The sequence below is a fragment of the Hippocampus guttulatus genome, chromosome 4 (assembly GCF_054856545.1).
Source record: "Hippocampus guttulatus isolate MCC_2025c chromosome 4, RoL_Hgut_1.0, whole genome shotgun sequence".
Taxonomy (NCBI): Eukaryota; Metazoa; Chordata; class Actinopteri; order Syngnathiformes; family Syngnathidae; genus Hippocampus; species Hippocampus guttulatus.
This window is the reverse complement of record NC_141264.1, coordinates 22070771-22091267: the sequence shown is the minus strand read 5'-3', so window position 1 is coordinate 22091267 and position 20497 is coordinate 22070771. Positions and strand designations below refer to the sequence as shown.

At 42.4% G+C, this 20497-nt stretch overlaps 2 protein-coding genes across 7 annotated transcripts in view; one reads left to right on the top strand and one right to left on the bottom strand.

Moving 5' to 3' along the window:
• lrrk2 (leucine-rich repeat kinase 2) overlaps positions 1–7613 on the bottom strand; it is a 32833-nt gene extending 25220 nt beyond the window's left edge. For all 3 annotated transcript variants that reach the window (XR_015100762.1, XM_086109739.1, XM_086109740.1), the window contains exons 1-6: positions 7477–7613; positions 6065–6150; positions 5320–5393; positions 3988–4076; positions 1676–1813; positions 703–837 (exon numbers count right to left, since the gene is read on the bottom strand). Coding sequence is in view for 2 of the 3 variants with exons in the window: in XM_086109739.1 (XP_085965865.1) it covers positions 703–837; positions 1676–1813; positions 3988–4076; positions 5320–5393; positions 6065–6150; positions 7477–7612 (658 nt within the window). In the remaining variant the exon portion in view is untranslated. The remainder of the gene's footprint in view (positions 1–702; positions 838–1675; positions 1814–3987; positions 4077–5319; positions 5394–6064; positions 6151–7476) is intronic.
• A 284-nt stretch (positions 7614–7897) lies between these two features.
• LOC147206638 (proton myo-inositol cotransporter-like) lies at positions 7898–19659 on the top strand. Of its 4 annotated transcripts, XM_086109745.1 has the most exons (13): positions 7898–8035; positions 10037–10509; positions 10795–10954; positions 12992–13200; positions 13584–13692; positions 13778–13941; positions 15129–15243; positions 15339–15464; positions 15620–15738; positions 16076–16228; positions 16831–17003; positions 18469–18537; positions 18699–19659. In XM_086109745.1, the coding sequence occupies exons 2-13, from the start codon at positions 10089–10091 to the stop codon at positions 18705–18707; spliced, it is 1827 nt and encodes a 608-aa protein (XP_085965871.1). In that variant the 5' UTR covers positions 7898–8035; positions 10037–10088; the 3' UTR covers positions 18708–19659. The 4 variants fall into 4 exon arrangements, with proteins under 4 accessions (XP_085965871.1, XP_085965870.1, XP_085965872.1 ...); XM_086109744.1 differs by having other exon boundaries at positions 18469–19659; XM_086109746.1 differs by having other exon boundaries at positions 16831–19659.
• The last annotated feature ends 838 nt before the right edge of the window (positions 19660–20497 follow it).

Here is a 20497-nt window from a genome sequence, read left to right as displayed (position 1 = left end):
AAAAACAGAAATTTTCCCCACCCTTACAATAGTAGTTACTCAATGGAAGTCATTATGAGGCAAAAAGAGTTGAAAATAGAGCCGCCCGTTCACGAGGCTACGACTGTGTATTACACACGTGTGGCATTTCCTCTGAATATACATCAAAATGTGCTTCAAACACAATGAAAACCTCAGTACACTTCTGGTGAGTACAGGTGTGCTCACTTAGCATTAGCATTAGCATGGCACGCGCACCTCCGCATTCAAGTATTCACGCAAAGTCACTGAAAAGCGTGAGGCGGCGGTTAAAAACTGTCGACATGTGCTTTTGACGCAGATGCCAGGCAAGTCAAGTTATTAACACCCAGGTTGGCTTCGACAGGTCTGGAAAATTTGCAAACCTGCAGCCTGTCAGGCGCTGGTTTGCAAATCAGGCTCGGCCGCATTTGCGCATTGCAATAGATGTGCTTGCTGCGAAACCAGAGCCCTTAAGTGCTTGCTGGATGTTTTGTTTTCGAGGTAGTTGACTGGGAGCCAAACCCAGCTAGATTCACATTACGGATGCCAGAGGGCAACGAAAAAAAAATGCGTTGCATGTCGGCCAAGCTTGTCGCGACCTCACGTTTAATGACAAACTGACAGATTGACAGGCTGTTGTAAGAGTTACATAATATGTATACTTGATGGTATTGTGGTCATAATGATTGAGGAGGGTCTTACTGGGTCTTGACAGGGGGAGGAGAACCTTCATGGCCTGAAGTAGCAGCATTGGGTTGCCGGGGAACCCATGTAGTGCAGCGAGAACCACCAGGTGGTCTTGGTTCTCCACAAACTCCACCAGGTGCTCGTCGCTCACTGCAACATCACAATAGATTTGTGTTAAAAATAAATAAATAAATAAAATGTTATGATGCATTCAATATCAAAGGCATAAAATAATTTAACACAAAATGTACTTTTCCTTGAAATACTTCCGCACTAATAGTCTGAAAAAACATTCATGCGCATGACTCCTTGTTTAGTATTTCAGCAATCGGTTCATTAAAAGTAAAACAGACAGTTTATTGTCAATCATCATTTTAAAACATAATGTTCAAGTGCAAAGGTTGTCGTCACGAGCTAATGCGAGATATCTAACAAACAACACTTCTTGCTTAAAGTAATGTTCCAATTTCAAGGTTGCCCAGAACTGGTTCATTAAAGTATTGACGGTGAGCTAACTTGTACAAACTGTATTGCCAATCATCTACTTAAAGCTTTAATGTAAATGTTTTCCACAATTGGGCGATTAAAACAAAGTCATTGTCCTCAAGCTTGTGGAAATTGCGAAATAACCAATACTCGCCAATCATTTGCTTAAAGTGCAATGTGTACATTTCACAGCTGCTGAAAATGCGTTTATTCAAAACGCAACGCATGGCTGATGAATACAAAGTCATGAAGGTCGGTCGGCTTCATTCTTGACATTGTTGTATGGCCCAATACGTGTTTTTTGTTTGCTTGTTAAGTTTGATAGCGTTGACAGAGCATGGAAAATAATCTGTTGTCACACGTCGAATGATTTGTTGTTTACGATGATACTAATGCAGCGTGTTATACCGGAGACAAATTCCTTGTGTGTTCTACATACTTGGCCAATAAAGATGATTCTGATTCTGATTCTGATGAGCACGACCAATCACTTCAGACTCACCTCGATGCAGGAGCGCCTGCAGAGCTCGACAGCCTTGGAGCTGCACCTCCTCACCGGTGGGGAAAGCCTTCATGGCCCGCACCACTAGGCCGAACACGTCCTCCTCCTCGTCTTCCAGCAGCTGCAGAGCAATGGCGTCTGCGTGAGAAGGGGGGGGGGGGGGGGGAAACACGATGTCTCGTGTGCTCCAACAAGTCAAGTTTATTTAAAAATTAACAAAAAATTCGATGAGCAGCAATTTTGATGAATAATCTTGAGTACTTTATTGATCAAAGTACCGATAGTCATTATTATCATTCTGGTCGTAATGTTGCAGCCCTAAATTCCACCCAGAATTGACATGTCGAGAAATATTTATCATGTAATTAATAGTATGTCCTTGGACAAAATCCAAAATTCTTATTGCTCTAGGTTTACGTTTATGTTCTTGCCTCAGTTATGATTCAGCGCCGTGAACTCCGCTGAGCGACAAATATCCGAGCAGATGCGTGACCTGGAAAAATAGTATTTTCGTCATCGGGAGCACATAACTCCTACTTTGGCATCCCTTCACTGGCTCCCCATACATTTTAGAGTTCTTTTTAAGATCCTGCTATTTGTTTTCAAATCTTTAAATGGCCTCGCCCCACCTTACCTCTCTGAGCTCCTCCGTCCCTGCCCGGTGCCTCATGTGTGCGGACCAGACACTATTGATTTTTAGTTTGACTGTTTTTGTGCTTCCTACTGTATTTGTTGTTATTATTTTATTTGTTGTCATCTGAATGATTTTTGCTCCATGTACAGCACTAGTCTGCAGCTCTGGTTGTTTTAAATACAGTCGAGTTGAGTTGAGCGGCAAGATTAGATTTCTCTCAACAAAGGAAACGCACCAGACAGTGAGAGTGTTGTACATTTCCACTAGCGAACTAATTGAGCACCCTTTCTTAATTAAAGCACTCGAACAAATGGGAAACTCCCAGATTAAATGTAAGATAATTGCATTTGGAAAGCGTCTTAATTGTGCAGTTCAATGACAGCGCCTGAGGCTTAATGGTTGTTTTGCACGTTGGAACAGATTAGTGGCCATGAATTTGTTGTATGCATTATACGGCATATGAAAATTTGTGCGGACGGAAAGATCTTGTTTAGAAGTATATATGAAGCGGGAGACATTTCCTGTTTAAACAATTGGCTTCATTCATCAACTAAACAACTCTAATGTTTAATTTATGACATTAATAAGCATACTTTTAGGCTAAGGAAGTCAAATTCCACTTTCACATTAATTGTACCCAACTCATGTCACGTCGAGGTACAAGTTATTGCTTTGTAAAATGTGCTATACATCACATAAGGTTACATCTTTGTTCCAATTACTGAGATAAACACAAGCTACTTCTAAATTACTTGCTAGGTTACGTCTTGGCCTAAGTTACTTCCAAGTAAAAGTTACTGCTACCTTACTTCCTGGGTACTTTGTAGGTAATCTTTTCGTTCAATTTACTTACTGGTGCATGCTAATGCTACTTCCAAGAGACTGTCATGTTGTTTCCTAGCTTAACTTTTAACTCAAGTTACAACCTGGTAGGCTACAACTTCCATCTCCAGTAAATTGACTTTCTCGGTTGTGTACGGGCTCAAGACACTTCAAGATACAAGTTTTTACGTGGTACAACTCACTTTTACTGTCGATAGCTTCCTAAGTTAGGCTTATGTCTTAGCCCTGGTTACTGACAGTTAAAAGTTACTTTGACCTTACTTCCTAGGTGACATCTCAGCTGAAGTCACTGCTTGGTTACTTCAACATTACATTGAAGTTACGTCAAGTTACAATCTATTTTTATGTGCGTTACTTCCTGGGTTACGCATTGGCTGAAGTTACTAACATGTACATGATGTTGCTGGTACAAGTTGGATAGAATTTCCTACTTGTTGCTCTTAGCTCCAGTTACTTCTAGTTACAAATGATGTCTATGTCGCTTCTAAGGTTGCGTTTTCGCTTAAGACAATGCGTGGTACAAGTTGCGTTTATGTTCTTTCCCAGGGTTCCTCTAAGCTTACGTTACTACGCGGTACAAGTTAACTTGTTTTATGTTTGCATGACAGTAAATAATATGCGACTTAAAACCTTCCCCGAATACAGAAATTTGAAAGGTGTATTTGCACTATTTTGGTTGTGCAAATAATACCAGTCTATTAAAAAAATAAAAAAACACTCACAGTGGTTACTTTATAATTACTTGGGAACAAATGCTGCAGCAAAATGGGAGCACTTTAGACCAAAACTGAAAGCGAGGTAACAGACACCGGTATCCGCCCTTTCTGGAATGTACCTGAGCGTAGAAGGTGGGACACAGCTTGGAGCGCAACAATGGCCACCCGGCTATCTGCGTGGTACTGCGACAGAACTCTCAGGATCTGCCTGTACACACACAAACACCCGCGCAAGCACACACACGCATACAGTTAAGAATTTCTATTAATCCTACTCTGTATTGACATGCGTGGTAGTGTTCATCAGAACCTGCTTGGTGCATTTTTGGAATGTGTGAAATGTCTGGCAAAATCTTCTCAAAAGGGGAAGTGTGACACCGTTTGTCAAATGAAAAGGGATTTGAAAGTTGTTGGTTATTGAAATAACACGCAACAGCAGGGTAAGTCAACGCCAAAATATTCTTTACAAGACTATGTTCTATGCGCTTTCACAAGTCTAAATACGGGCATTCTGATTCAGATCGTTCGTGTGTGTGTGTGTGTGTGTGTGTGTGTGTGTGTGTGTGTGTGTGTGTGTGTGTGTGTGTGTGTGTGCGTGTGTGTAATATGAGCTAAGCAGCAAAATCGACCCGTTTTTAGCCATCTCAGGTGGTGGCTGTTTTGCCACTTTCAGTTGACTGAAAATGATAGCAGTTGCTTGCTCAGGTAACGAGCAATTGCGGCTCACCTGTGTTCTGAAGCTGAGCCATGATTGGTCGTTACCTGCGCCCTGAGCAACCATGATGTCATATTCAGTCAACATCATATAAACATATTCTTGTAAAGAATTTTTTTCCCCCCCTTTAAAGAGTGTTCACCTGACAGACATTAAAAGAGGCAGTTGCCAGAAATGAACTATGTTTTACTGCATGACTCTCTCTGTCAATAAATAACCTCCACAAAGATACAAGGGTGTTCAAAGTGCAGCCTGGGAGCTAATTGCGGCCCACGGCATGTTTTTGTTTAGCGTTTTGTTTATTGCTGTGCCCCATATTGTGAACACATTTAAAAAAAGAATGATCGCAGTAACTGAGTAACAGCATGCCCGCAACCTTTGTGAGGATAAGCAGGTTAGAAAATGGATGGTTGCATGGATGCCTGAAGTGAGAGATGAGAACAAACTTATTCCTCCTCCCAAGTTGAGGATCAGCAAAAAAGTTATTGCCTGCATGTATTCAACAGGACAAAATATACCTCATTAATCCACTGACTACCGTAATAATTACATAATCTTACTCTCAGTCGATGAAAGCAGGTAAAAATGTTCAGTAAGTACCATTACATGCATGAAATACCGTAATGCAGGAAGTTATCACACCACCCAAACTGAGTTGGCAGATTTTTCGAAACAGCCCTCACTCAGTATGATTCGGTGCAATTGTATTGACTTTGAGCGAGATGCAGCTACTTACTGGTGAGGTGTGTTCAAGCTCTCCAGCATGCCTGGACAAATCTCCAGCAGCTGACACAGCAGTGACCAGCCCACCTATGGCGAGAGGATAATGTCTTCACATACAACGTAGAGCGAACTCCCTTTTATCGCCGGAATAGTTTTCAGATCTACGCGCCATGAGTAATGATCAAAAATATAAAATCTGTTAGCAGAGCCCATACACTTTCAACACATTCAAACATATCAAAAACATACTTAAACTTGTTAAAGCACTTTTTTTTTAAGTGTTTCTTAGCCGTTGTTTTCACTCTCACTTGCACAGTGCTCCAAATAAGAGTGCTCATTTCATACAGTTTATTTGTCACTACCAGGTGACATTTACAGTAAAACTGAGACATAAAACAAAAGATATTTTGAGAAAAAAAAAGAATATTTATACTTTTCAAACGTACAATGTAATTTCGTCTCACAAACGTTTGCTAGCTTAATACTAACAATGCAAAATGCCAAAAAATCTATGGAATAGCAACGGTGTCAAATGTCTGGAAATGTGACGCCTCAAAGAGACTCTTACGTTAGACAGTGTTCATAAATGTCAGAAATGACAATAAAGGTTCGAGCAAGCCACCGAAAATCAGTTATGAGGAAAATCTTTCATTTGCGGTCTTTGCGGGAGCCTCTGGTGCGCTTTTTTGGGGGGGGGGACAGACGTCTATTTCCTCCAGTCGGGACTGCATCCGAACAGTTATGGTGTGTTCAAGTACCTGCTGGACTCCTCGGCTCTCCATGTGTGACGACAGCGTGGCCATGAGCGGCTCCTGGATGTCTTTGTCGGCAAACAGCTGGCACGCTGCCATAAAGAGAGACCACATGATTAGCCCTCAGTTCTTCACACCGGTTCAATTTTGTGTGTTGTTTTGCTTTGCGGCCCCGCTAAAATTCTGAAGTGTCCTTTACTAAGAAGATAGAAAATGGAAAGCGTTGGTTCTCAGGAAAGTCAGGCCAACACAAGTGAAGGATGAGTTAGACAGACTGTAAGATCGACAAGGAGATGTCATCGATCTACAAGTGATGGACTATTTGGAAAAGTAACCTTCAAGTGAAGGTTATTGATCATTAACCAACCATTGAAGTCGTAGTGGGACATTTGGGAAAGTTGGACATTTGATCTATTAGAAAAAGAGTAGTTGAAGGACTAGTTAGACGCATGGGCTGGGGAAAGTCAATGACCGAGATGTGAAGGAGTAGTTGGACGTTTGGGGTTTTAGACAATTGCTCTATTAGGGAAGGACAAGTTGGACATTAGATATGTTCGGGAAGGCGTAGTTGGAGAACTAGTCGGGCAAGTGAGCTATTGCACAAGTGAATGAATAGGGAGACATTCCAGAGAGCTGGGCATTGGCTCTCGTAAGGAAGAAACTGTTGTATTAGTTGGGCATTTATGTTTGGTAAAAAGTAGATAATCTAAAACTATATCTCCCAGTGAAAACCTAGTTGGTAATTTGGGCGATTAGAATTTGGATCAGGAAAGGACGAGCTCTGCACGTTAAGGGAGCTGGACATTGAGTCTGATAGGGAAGGAATAGTTGAAAGACTAGTCGGACACTGGATCCATTTGGGAAAGACTGAAATGGACACTGGAACTATTGGAGATGGAGTAGTCGAAAAACAAATCATATATTGGATTTTGTGGGGAAGAGTTGGACATTGAAGCTATTAGGGAAGGAGCAGTCAAGAGACTAGTTTAACAATAGATTTATTTGGAAGGGACTAGTTGTACATATTGGACTAGCTAGATATTGGCTTTCATAAGGAAGGAGCAGTTAAATGACCATTCGGACATTAGACCAGTTAGAGCAGGACTGGTTGAACAATTCGGGCTTGCTGGACATAAGATCTATGGGGATGGAGTAATTAAAGGACTTGTTGGAGATTGGAGCCATCAAAGGAGGATTAATTAAAGGTCTCGATGGATACTTGTTGATCTACAGGTTATGGTCTAGTTGGACAGTCAAGGGGACTGGGCATTGGACCTATTAGGGAAGGACTAGTTGGACATTTGATTTAATCGGGAAAGAGTAATTGGATGACTAGTTGGACAGTGGCTCAATGAGGAAGGACTAGTTGAAGGGTTGATGCTCAACGTGATGCACATGCAGCCACAAATTGCCCCTACCATGGTTGGTGTGCGACAGGAAGAGCAGATCCTGCAGGATCTGGATGAGCGTGCACAGCTGTCTATCCTCCTGCGGGCTCCTGAGCCTGACCAGGAGCTTCCTCAGGCTCTCCTCCAGTTCCTCTTTGTTGTCCATCGCGTCAAAGGCGCCTCGGAAAGTCAGATCATGGTAGCCTCGAGGAGAGGTTCCGGGGGACCGCGCGGGCGCTACAGCCCGGCCGGCAAGAGGGACCTAGCAGGAGGCTGCGAGTCACCGCATTGGCGCGCATGTCTCATCGAGAGACTGAGTCAACTTTCGCTCACCTTCCTCTTTTTTTTGTCTTCGCTGTTTGTTTTGTGTGTGCGCGCGCGCGTGCCTGTGTGTATGTGTGTCTGTGTGCGGTAGTCCTCTTCTCTCTGACAGACAGCCACAACCAGGCGTATTCTTGCCTCCCTCGATCACATCATATGACTCCACACAGGAAGAGGAAACAAACTTCCCGTCCGGGACAGGACTCAAAAGAAGCGGTCGCCCAGGATTGTCTCTTATCTCCGATCACTTGTCCGTCATTTAAACTTGGTGAGTAATTAGTTTGCTTGAAATATTGGCCTTTTTTGTCTTGGTGGCGTTATGTAAATGACCGTTTAAAACTGTCAAGTGAACTGCCCCCTAACTGCCCCCCCCCCTCTATTTTCTACGTACGTCGGTGTCTGGTGACAGCCGCGATATGTAAAGCATCGGGATTGCCATGGCGCCGTACTGCAATGGAAAAAGCCACTATTTTTTTTTTAAATTTTGCGATTGATTGTGAGAATACATGAGATGCTAATGATTTACCTTAACGGGTTGTCTAGTGAAATTAATGTTGCCCGTTTTAATTAGGCGTGTCTTATTTTATACCACGACGAAAATCGATTAGATCAATTAATTGATAGATTTCTTCGTGTAGAAAAGCATTTCCTCCCCTTATTCTGACATTATTATAAACTGGATTTCATGTTCGTAGAAATATATCAACAACACACCACTAACCGACGTCCAGATGTATTCAAATAGCACATTGAAAATACATTGTAATGCCATTTTAAACACGCAGCATGTAAAACTAAGCAACATTAATACTGTACAGTTGGTACTGCTCCAGCAAAGGCTCTCTTTTCCGTGCGTTTCAAATGTGACCTGGGAACGACCAGATTTTTTTCTCGAAAGTGAACGGGGTACAGCATATGCAAAATAATTAAACAAGGTGTGTTGTGAATGTGATAACGACTTTTTAATGACCATTAAAGGAATAAAAACCCAACACATCAAAAGACCAAATTAATAATAACTGTTTGGAGCCTAAGCATGTTCAAATGAGAATATGAATACTGTATTGCCACAAGCATTTGTAATGTGAAGTTGTCAAACAAGTTCGACAAGCCTGTAATTTTTTTTCTATACACCACAAAAAGGCATAAACTTAGTGTGTGTGTGTGTGGGGGGGGGGGCACTTTAAGTGTCCAATTTGAACTTTATTCCAAAATGATAATTGTCATCAGTGTGGGGCACCGTTGCAGTGTTATGTTGTCTGCTGCCTGTGAAGTAGGGCCAGCTGGGATCGTGAAATATTGTCATGGCCATATACATATCATGGCACCATTGGATTGTAAAATGAAAAGTTGGTTGGCGTACTTCAGTCTAGCTGAAGAGCCATCTCTTTCATTCTGCAACAGCACTAAATGTGCATTCACACCCTGCCACAAACGGACTGGGTGTCAAAACAGAAAATTACCCACAACTTTAGTGAAATAAAACAGTGGCGCAACAAAATAAAACTGAAACAAACAAACAAAAATACCCTACTATTATAATGTGAAAAAGAATTATGACAAATGCATTACTAGGCATGCCGTATTTCCTCCTTTGCAAGCAAACCATCGGTGGATTCTTGTTATGGCTTGACCTTCAATAACTGCAATTTGCATGTTCTCAACAGTTTTCAGTTCAAATTAATTGATATTAATTCAAAGTAAATTAGTATTCTCAAAAAAGGCTAGTAATCCTATGCAGACTTATATTGTATCTAATTAAAAGTAGTATACGGTAATTTCTACACAACAAAGTTCCACTTTTTTATGTATACTGTTACAGTCGACGCATGTGTATGACGTCACGACGCGGTGGGGGTAAGGAGGGTCGTATGGTGACGTCGCACAAACATGGCGGCACAGCGACTCGCAGAGTCAGTCGTAGCAACTTGGTAGTAATAATTTAACAAAGTTGGCCAAAGTCGCTTACCCCCTCACCTTCTTTCTCCCCATGCACGAGTGAGTTTTTCCTATGCAGCGGGTAGAAAACATTTGGGAAATTAGCACGTTAGCTCGTTCAAATGATCGAAATGAGTGCGTCTGATTCTTCTCGAAAAAGCATGTTTGACGAGGTGGCCGGCTCGTAAATAATGTCCGACAAGTGTCAAGTGAAGATTGGAGGTCTTTGTTGCACGCCCACACAGACTTGACAGCTCCCGAGTGAGGGAGAGGCAAGGAAAAGTTTTCCGGCTGAGTTCGACCCCTCCTTCCTGCTTCCCATGTGCAACAGGCAGGATGATGAGTACAGCTTGACGGGCTTCAGCAGTAGCAGAATCGTCAACATGGGCATCAAGAATGCCACTGCAGGAGAGGACGATGGCGAGCGGCGTCTCATCAACTCGCCATCATCGGACACCCTGTCCCGGAACCCCCCCACGCAGCACTTTGTCTACGTGCTGGCCTTCTTCTCAGCCCTGGGTGGCTTCCTCTTCGGCTATGACACCGGCGTGGTGTCGGGAGCCATGCTACTCCTCAAGCGGGAGATGAACCTCAACACTATGTGGCAGGAGCTGGTGGTCTCCAGTACGGTGGGGGCAGCGGCCATCTCCAGCCTGAGCGGTGGTTTCCTCAACGGGCTACTGGGGCGCAAGAAGTGCACGCTGCTGGCCAGCTTCATCTTCACCTTCGGCGGGTTCTTCATGACGTTCGCGCCCAACAAGGAGGTACTGCTGGTGGGCAGGATCATTGTTGGCCTGGGGATTGGTGAGTTTATGTCAGTAACCATCAGACTTGCAGAATTGCAAGATTTTTCACAGTTGGAGACTTTCCATGGCAATTAAAAGGATTTTTTTGTTTGTTTTATCGTCGAGCTCAATGCTAACGCACAATACAAAATGCCATGCACAGGCTAAAGAATAGCACTAATGTCACAGTGTTATTGCCATTTGAACACAAATGGTGCAGCAACACATGAAGTATATATTCTTTAGTCTCTGAAAAACAACGAATATTACTGCAGCTTACTGAGGGAGGAATTCTTCCCACCAGGCGTGGCCTCCATGACTCTCCCCGTGTACATCGCCGAAGTGTCGCCCCCTCACATGCGAGGCCAGCTGGTCACTGTCATCACCGTCCTTATTACCGCCGGACAGTTCATTGCCTGTGTGGTGGACGGCGCCTTCAGTTACATGAAACACGATGGCTGGAGGTAAGTACTGTTGACAAAATCAAAATCAAAAGCAGTGCTATTTGTAACTGAACACACACTCTCTACCTAATGTAAGTGCTGAAACAGACTGGTTGTAACTATTCACCGTTACATAAACAAAGATGCAAACAATATTGTGAAGTGACCGTCTGCCAGTCTCAGTTGAAGTCTGCACACTCAAGAGACTGGGGCAGTTTGAATGGCAGTTTCCATTCAGTGTCAGTTTAACAAAACATCACGTGACGCGTGACTTTGTGTGTTGTGCTGCAGGCTGTCTGTTTTGGACGCCTGTTGGAAGCACCATCGTTTTCAAACTTGCATGTCATATTTGAATGTTTTCGCAAAACAAAACAAATTCAACAAACTGCAAGAGTCACTTGGACATTCCGTAAAATCAGGGAATGTCACAAATATTTGTTAACTGTCTGCCTTTGAAGACCTTTGAGATTAATTTGTGGTTAAGGTCTAACTGTTTTTAGCACACACGTATGAACAAAGTTAAAATGCCATAGGCAGTTATGCTATTAACCTAACGATTAGCTTCTTTGCCGAAAAGATTAATTCACACTTAACTGTACTTAGTAATTACTTTCTGGAAAAAGGTGTGGCACCACAGGCTATTGTGCAAGAATGTATTCTGGAGGAAATGTGACTGCGACATTCAAAACAAGCTTTGTGATCTTATTTATTTATTTTTTAATCTGTGGGAGTTTGATTTATTTATGCTGACACCAAACAAGCTTTGAGACATTTTTTTCCAGCATTAAAGGGCCATGTCATGTAATTTTAAGCTTTCCACAGTTAACTATAGGTCTAACCGGAAAGTAAGACACCTGACTCTCCCCGTGTGGCTGCCTCACCCCTTTCATGATGTCGTCCTTAAGCTGTCTGCTGCGCGCACTGCCAATGAAAAAATAACGGACACTCCTTTTTATGATGTCATCCTTAAAGCCGTCTGCTGCCCGTATTGCAAAACGAAACAATAATGAACAGTGCCGCCCACATCACACGCCGCTCCGTTTGGCCCGGCACCACACCGCACAGCCTTCGTTGTTACGTCGGAAAGTCCATCAAATGCGCAGAAGCTTTCACGTGTACTTTGTATATGAAAACAATTTTCCGGGTTTTAGCCGCCTGAGGTGAATACTACCCAAAGTCGCTATCCTCGAAGCGGGTGCCACAACCGTCGAGGTCGCGAAGCGCCGATGCTTCACTCTTTCAGCTGGAAACTTCTCAAGTGAATGGAGCCAATTCTACCCAACTGCGGTGCTAAAATTAGTGTTTCACTGGTGTCTGGTCTGAAAAAATGGGGGCGTGGTTAGTCTGCGCGAGCAATGCGGGGCTGTCTCCTCACTTTGTAATGTATAAAATTGAGGACCCAGTCGGATGTCGGAAAACGCTTCTTTGGAGGTGTTGTTTGTTTTTAAAGAATTAACTTTTGAAGATGACTCAAAGCTCAAAAAGGTTGATTTTAGCATCATATGACCCCTTGAACTTCATGCTCACCTTCTACAGACATAATAGAAATTAATTAATTTGTTTTCCCTTGACAATAATGCAAAAAGGTGTTCCTCCTGTCTCTGTTGTTAAAACATGTATGTAAACACAAACCATAAGAGGGGAATCTTTTTTATGTGCAGTTGTAAAGGTGAGACAGGGTAACCTGCGCAAAATATTTGTCGCTCGGTAGCACGTATTAGCGAAGTGTACGTATATAATCGCGGCATGTAAATTGGCACCATGTCTTTGGCATATTTAGCGTTCATAGCTCTGTGATTGCCTTCCTCTTGGCTTGTTTTTGTCACAGACACCACAACGTGATCATGACTCAGCGCATAATGACTGTTTAGCGGAAATCAATGTCGTTAGTGTAAGCTGCGCATGTCAGCCGCGATGGGCTTTGACCTACCCAAGTGTTAAAAGAAAAAAATGTAAAAAAAAGAATTGGACTGACAAACTAATTGCGAATCAGAATAAAGACAAAATTATATTTGTCTGGATCTTCCCCCCTTGAATCTACATCTTTCGTTGGTCAAGGTACATGTTGGGTCTGTCGGTGCTGCCCTCCATCTTGCAATTCGTGGGCTTCCTCTTCCTGCCAGAGAGCCCCCGTTGGCTTCTGCAGAAGGGCCGGCAAGAGGAGGCCCGCCAGGTCCTGAGTCGCATCCGAGGCTGCCAGGACGTGGATGAGGAGTTCGACTACATCAGGACCAGCATTGAAGAGGAGGAAAAGGACCTGAGGGGAGGTGAGCTGGAGGCGATATCAACATTCTGTCTGTTTTGTTTTGACATCTACAGTGAACATTCACTATTGATAAGGGTTAGGGACCAAAACCTGCGTTGAATAACAGATGCCCACCCATTATTATTTTTATTAACAATGGCCTGTATGATTGTTTTGAACCCTAATTATATCCCAAACTATGATCCCACAATATTTAAATGGCATTTAAGGCTCATGTAAAATATCTGCATTGGTTTCGGAACGTTGTCATCGAAATGTTGCATTGTGGAAAAATTGAATTTTTGCAATGAAATCAGTTGGGCATTTTGTAGCTTTAATGGTTTGAATCGGTTGAATCATGCAAGTTGAAAACATTTTGAAAATGTAAATGTGTTTCTCGTCCAGGCGAGATCATTTTTCTGCGCATCCTCGGCCATGGGCCCACCCGCAGGGCTCTGATCGTTGGCTGCGGCCTTCAGATGTTCCAGCAGCTGACGGGCATCAACACCGTCATGTAGGTCCTCTCCCTTTTTTGGGGAGAGTGGGGGTGTAGCTCACTTTCTGGCGCCTTGTGTGAGCTTCTCCTCTTCTCCTTCTAGGTACTACAGTGCCACCATTCTGCAGATGTCAGGTGTGCGCGATGAGAGGCGGGCCATCTGGCTGTCGGCCGTCACCTCCGGGACCAACTTTGTGTGCACATCCCTCAGCATCTGGCTTGTGGACAGAGTTGGGCGCAGGAAGCTAACGCTGGCCAGCCTCACTGGTGAGTTCTCTCAGTGCATTACTCAACTGAATTGAACTCAATTTACTTATAGATACGATAATCCATCCTCAAAAGATTCGTTAGTGACAGCCGTAATATATAGTTAATTAGGTGCTGCAAGTACTCAGCATAGGTGATGAAAACCAACAAAATAACTACAATTAAAATTGAAAAAGCATTTTCATGAATAAAATAAAATGTTGATTAAAAAAAAACTGAAAATTCTCTTTGTGTTTATAAGAGTAATGATAATTATCGGAAAAAATGCCCTCCATTTTCGGCGTCGTCAATTTATTTCATATTCGAGCTTTCAAGGTTTATTTGAAAACAGGCAAAAGTCAAAACGAAATAGAAACAACTGTGATGAAAATACCAAACTCTTACAGCTCTGGAGGAACGTGTCCAGTGTTAAGTAAATCGAAAGTACCTGGGGCAGAGGTGTGGTTACTTTGCATTTTAAAGGTTGCAGGCACGAAAGCCAACTTTAACCACACAAACTTGGCAGTGGCCTGACATCTGTGAGAAAGAGGTCCAATTTTTCTTGTATTGCCTTTTTATGCACTATGGTTGACATACTTCATATTGCGCTAAGATGAAGTAATTCCCCTATTCGAAAACATACAAACATGCTTTTTTTTTTTTTTTTACAATCTGAATTTGATGGTCCAGTGGTTAGCGCATCGAACTCACAGTGCAAAGGTACCGGGTTCAATTCCAGCTCCGGCCTCCCTGTGTGGAGTTTGCATGTTCTCCCCGGGCCTGCGTGGGTTTTCTCCGGGTCCTCTGGTTTCCTCCCACATTCCAAAAACATGCATGGCAGGCTGATTGAACACTCCAAATTGTCCCTAGGTGTGAGTGTGAGCGCGGATGGTTGTTTGTCTCTGTGTGCCCTGCGATTGGCTGGCAACCGATTCAGGGTGTCCCCCGCCGACTGCCCGAAGACAGCTGGGATAGGCTTCAGCACCCCCCACGACCCTTGTGAGGATAAGCGGATCGGAAAATGAATGAATGAATAAAACTCCGTTGTACAAAGCAAAAGCCATTTATCAACAACACCCAGAGACACAACGCCCCAACTTCTTTGGAATTGTGTTTGAATGACCATATGTTGACACAATTGGTCTCAGTACCTTATGCATCAATGATAATACTCTCTGCAATTTCTTTGAATTATTTGATTTTTATAGGTACCGCTCTGAGTCTCAGCGTTTTGTCAGTCGGCTTCTTGCTGGCAGCTCAGTACTCTCCCCCTGTTACACTCCATCCGCTCGACTCCCACAACTCCTCCTGCACAAAATACGGGTAAAAAAAACACATCCTCTGCCCACAATAATATTGCTTTTTTTTCCTATTATATACGTCTGGTTTTTCATTGAATCCGTGATTGCTCTCGTCAGTTACTGTGAAGACTGCATGTTGAATCCCGCTTGTGGCTTTTGCTACCACGAGAACAGCAGCAGTGTTTTCGACTCCACCTGCCTGCCCGTCAATCCAAAGACCACCGAGCACTCGGCGTGGGGAGGGTAAGTTGTGATGTTAACGCAGATTTTTTGATGGAATGCTCATTTATTTACTTTAATTACATTTTCATCTATTCAGTTGAAAGCTGTTTGGTGACTTGATTTGTTGTTGTTGTTTTTTTTTTTTTGTTTCTTTTTTTGCGATGTCTTTTGCACAGGTGTGCCAACCAGACGGAGACGCTAGAAGGTCCATTCTGGGCCTACAACTTCTGCCCTACGACTTACTCTTGGGTTGTACTGATGGGTCTCCTCCTCTACCTGACTTCTTTTGCTCCAGGTCTGCAAACACGCTTGTAAAACAATCAACCTTTTCACCATGACGTCACAGGATGTGCTTGCAGGTGGCACCACCTCAAGCATTCTCCAAAAACAACCCATTTGACATGTCGTTTAACTGAGGCGGCGCAATTAAAGAAAAACATGAGAATGGGTTTGAGAGTCAGTCGAAACTATGATGCGACATAAGATAAATTGCAAAAAATGGAACGCCGTTTTAGCAAGTAGGTTGATTTAAAAAAAAAAAAAGAAAAAACGTCATGGTTTGCCTACTGTCATCCATTGTTTAAAAAACTGTAAAATGAACCAAACACTGAATGGGACTTTTTGTGTGTCAGGAATGGGTCCCATGCCGTGGACTATCAACTCTGAGATCTACCCACTGTGGGCCCGCAGCACTGGAAATGCTTGCTCAGCCGGAGTCAACTGGATCTTCAACGTCGTCCTCTCACTCACCTTTCTTCACATCGCAGAGCTCATCACCTATCAAGGTAACTGAAGATGCTGTCAAACATGGACTGCGTTCAAAGTTACCTTCTCGACAAAGAGTAGGGTTTCAAATTAGGCTTTCACAAGGCTTAGGTTAGTTTCTAATTTTGATTACGGGCGAGGGTGGGGGACTAGAGTTTAGAATTCGATTTTTAGACAGTGTTAGGATTTTGAATCTGGGTTCAATGTATGAAGTACAGTTTCAAATCGGGGTTACAAGATGGTTTTAAATGAGGGCATCAAGCCACTTGGGGTTTCAAGCAAGTGTTAAGAGTTTGAAATTAGGTGTTAAAGACATGGTTATATTTTTTTCTTTCAAATCAGGGTTTAAAGCCTTGATTAGGGTTTGAAATTAGGATTCCAAGACAGGATTAGTGTTTGTTTCCAAATAGGGTTTCAAACAAATGGTATTCATGCCTGGGTTAGGGTTTCAAGACAGAAATGTTTCAAATTAGGGTGGGTCCAAATCTGAGGTTTGGGGGTTTTAAATCAGGGTTTCAATTTAGGCTTTTGAAATATTTGAATCTTAGGTTTGGCGTTCAAATTTGGGTTTGGGGCTTCAAATTTGTGGATCTTGGAATTAACCCAATGCGTTCCCTGCCAGGCATCTTCTTCGTATACATGGGTTTCACCGTGCTGGGCCTGCTATTCGCTTTCGGGTGCCTGCCCGAGACGCAGGGCCTGCAGCTGGAGGACATTGAGAACCTGTTCACGGGACCTTTGTGCTCCTGTGGCACCTCCTCACACCTCACCAATCAGAACATCCAGTACATCCGGGTAAAGGGAAGCAATTACCTCCCATCCGACAACGACACCTCCGACATAGACTAGAGTGTGGTGTTGGGATTCTGGCTTTTCCTGTCTGGCTTTTTTTTTTTTTTTGTGAAGACTGTTGCAGCGCAGAGGAAAATCACCTACTGCCCTCTAGTGGTGAAGAGCATAAATTGAGCAAAATTTGCACCTGTTGATTTGTTTTTCTTTCTTTCTTTTTTGTGCTACCCTCCTACTCAGGCAAATCTAATCAGTCTGTGGCTTCATTTCACTCGGGTACGACTTTCCTCTTACATTCTGTTTAGTTACTGTGGATGGATGGAGGGACGGATGGCTAGATAGATAACTACGTACGTACACATAAGTGGTAGTTGTAGCGCAATCTGAAGGTACAAAATTAAGGTGCATAGTGTTAACAGTACAGACTTGAGGGAATGGAGGAGGAATAATTTTCTCATTCTGGATCGTACATGATCCATGGATTGTACATGCTTGTTCATCATCTTCCTTTCGGCCACAGGTGTCGGGTGCCCCTTCTCGCGCCCTGCGCAAAGCAAAAGATGCAGGGTCTCTTTGTGGACTCGCTGCTTGATCCTCTGACCCTCATTGACAGTTTTGATTTGAAGTTTAATCAGTGGGCCAGTTTCTGCCGATTGTATAGTCTACGCCCTGGTGAAATGCTGTCTTTTCCAGAGTGGTGTGATTCAAGTTGCCGCCTTCAAGTGCTATGCTTGAAGTTTCAAGAAAGCAAGCGTTTGACAAACACCACACAGGATTATGGCTGTTTTTCATGTGACGGTAATTCATGGTTCTCAGCCTTCAGATAACAAAGCTCGACAGTTGGGGTGTGAAAAGCCACAGAAAGATTACTTTATTACTTTGACATTATTCCTGGCACACTCCACCAACTCTCTGTTTTGGACCAATGCCATATTATTTTAGCCACATTTCTAAAATATGGTTCAAGCCAGGGTTATGGTTTCAAATTAGTGTTTCGGTTTTAGATAACCAAACATGACAGTTTTGCTGTCAAGCCACAGAAACACTATTACTGATACTATTACTTTATTACCGAACACTCCATCAACATGATAAGAGTACTGTATGTTTTTGGATCAGTGCCTTATTATTTTAGCCGCATCTCCACGAGCCGTTCTGTTCAGTATTGTACGGCTGGACCTAGCAGTATGCCGCATTTGAGGGAATTGATTGGCAGGCAGACAAAACGGAAAAAAAGGGACAACAAACAAAGCTTGTCATCTTGCAATTTATGCGGCGCCCCAACAGAAAAGTGCCATACTGAACTGAAGCGTATTCCTCGGTGGAGATGGTTTTTGTTGTTGTTTTGTTTTTTAAAATGGATTCCTGGGTCATACTCATGTTTTGGTGCTTGGTGGTGCACTTTACAAAGCCATTCTATTTTATTTTACTGCTTTAATTGTCTGACTAAAAGTGGCCGAAATGTTTTTAGAAAGGTCCGGAATTCAGCCCAGTGGACAACGGGAAGATGGGCTTGGAAAATGGCATAGCCTATATCACTGTAAGTAAAAATGAATTCCAAAAAAAAAAACCAAAACACCAAAAAAAAAAAAAAGCACAATGTTGTATTTAAGCGCCTTGGCAAAGGTAGAACCACATTTAATTCCTTCGCTCTGTCGTTTTTCTGAAATGTATCTTTTTTTTTTTCCTCCCACCCCACAGCTGAAATGACCAACTTTCTATACCGAGCACCTTTTTGCAACACATCCTTCACTTTGCTTTGGCATGTAGAAGAGTGCCTTTAGGGTATCCAGTCGGACTCACTTGATGAGAGGTTATGTCAGGGGTGAGCAAACTATTGTGCTTGAAGGCCACATCGCATTTTTAAATGGGACAGATGGGCAATGTCACTTATAGAGAGGGTGAATCATAGAAGGTAAAATATGTATAGAAATAGTTTAAACAGTTGTTAAACAATTACTTAATCAAATGATTTAAAAAAAATGTAACATTGTACTTTTTGATTGTAATACAAGTAAATAAATCAACAAATTATTTCATGAGATAAATTAACAAAACAGGAATACATCCATTTTGATTAGGGGGAACATAGATGAATACAAACTATTGCAGGACTCTTGGTAATGTACATTTTTATAGAATTAAGTGAGCGCGAGGTGGCCGACCTGACATACTTTGCCCACTTCTGTGATGAAGGAGGTCCTTTTTCTTTCAAACACTGGGACTGCAGTGGCATACAAATGTCTTCCGTGAATTTTTGATCATCTTTCTTTTGGTATGTTCAACTCATTCACTGCGATCCCTCCCAGTTAGAATGCATGTTTGGTTTGCATCTCTGGTCATCTATGCCAGTGAAGAAATTATTGTGAAAGAGACATAAATTCTGAATGTATACTATTTATAGTACACATTAAATGGCTAATATTGATAATCTAGTGGCTCACATAGCTGAGTTCACTGGAGGTAATAGGAAAAAAATATGGGGGGGGGGGCTGGTCTAAGACTTGCACAGTTATGTATGGTAAATTCTGATAGATTCATGATGGGATTTATTTTAAATTGAATGATATTTATGTACGTTGTCGCTGTCCAATAAAATGTACAATTTTTTTTGTTGTTTTACCCCCCCATCTTTGGATAAAAATAAAACATTTGCAAGATATAGGAGTACTTTTCATTGGCCAGTGACACAGTGATTTAATTAGATCAAATATAGTCACACAGTGTAATATGTTGTTGAGTTATTCTTGTTGAAGTTTGTTTTTGGTGACATTGAAGTTACTTGAAAAACAAACTTTTTTAAAAATATGTGCAGTACTTGTAAAGTTCTTGTTCCTGAAAGGAAATAAAATAATTTAAGGTCCTATAAGATGTGAATTTCTTCCTCCCCCATTTGACCAGTTTTTTTAACCTCCCGTTTACAAATTCACGTTATTTGTATGAATTTTACCATACTAAACGATCCTTTGTCAATTTCATCAAAATGGCGTCACACATCGCAGACACAAGATGTCGCCAAAACTCCACGATACCCCCAATACCGAATTGAAATCTTGAAAACCCGAACCTCCTGTACTGTAATGTGTTTGGCCCATTGCATGCTTGTGCATGCCTCCAACAACACTAAGCAACCGCGGGGAAATCTTGTCAGAACAATGTACGCGTCAAGGGAGCAAAAACGCACGCGTGAAAACAAATAAAGGTCATCAAAAATCTTAAAAACACCTCCTGTTATGACGTCGTTTGCATTTATTGTGCACACAATGAAAGTGGACGTTTGAATTCGTAATTGCATGTATGTATTTTTATTTAAACAAGTACAGTAGAACCTTTAAGTCATTCAAAAATAACGTTTAATAAATCCATCCATCCATCCATCCATTTTCCGAACCGCTTGATCCTCACTAGGGTCGCGGGGGGTGCTGGTTTAATAAATCTAAATAGTTTATCCAAAGAGACCAAATGTGTGGTCCGCTGGTTATGACGACACGAGAAGGGGC

What these genes read in the sequence shown, in the direction of transcription:
- LOC147206638 (XM_086109743.1), top strand. Translation starts at nt 10,026, where the DNA reads ATGTGCAACAGGCAGGATGATGAGTACAGCTTGACGGGCTTCAGCAGT. An exon ending in TCCTCCTGCACAAAATACGG is followed by an intron (nt 15,244 to 15,338) that starts GTAAAAAAAACA and finishes TGCTCTCGTCAG; the next exon opens with TTACTGTGAAGACTGCATGT. An exon ending in AGAGCTCATCACCTATCAAG is followed by an intron (nt 16,229 to 16,830) that starts GTAACTGAAGAT and finishes GTTCCCTGCCAG; the next exon opens with GCATCTTCTTCGTATACATG.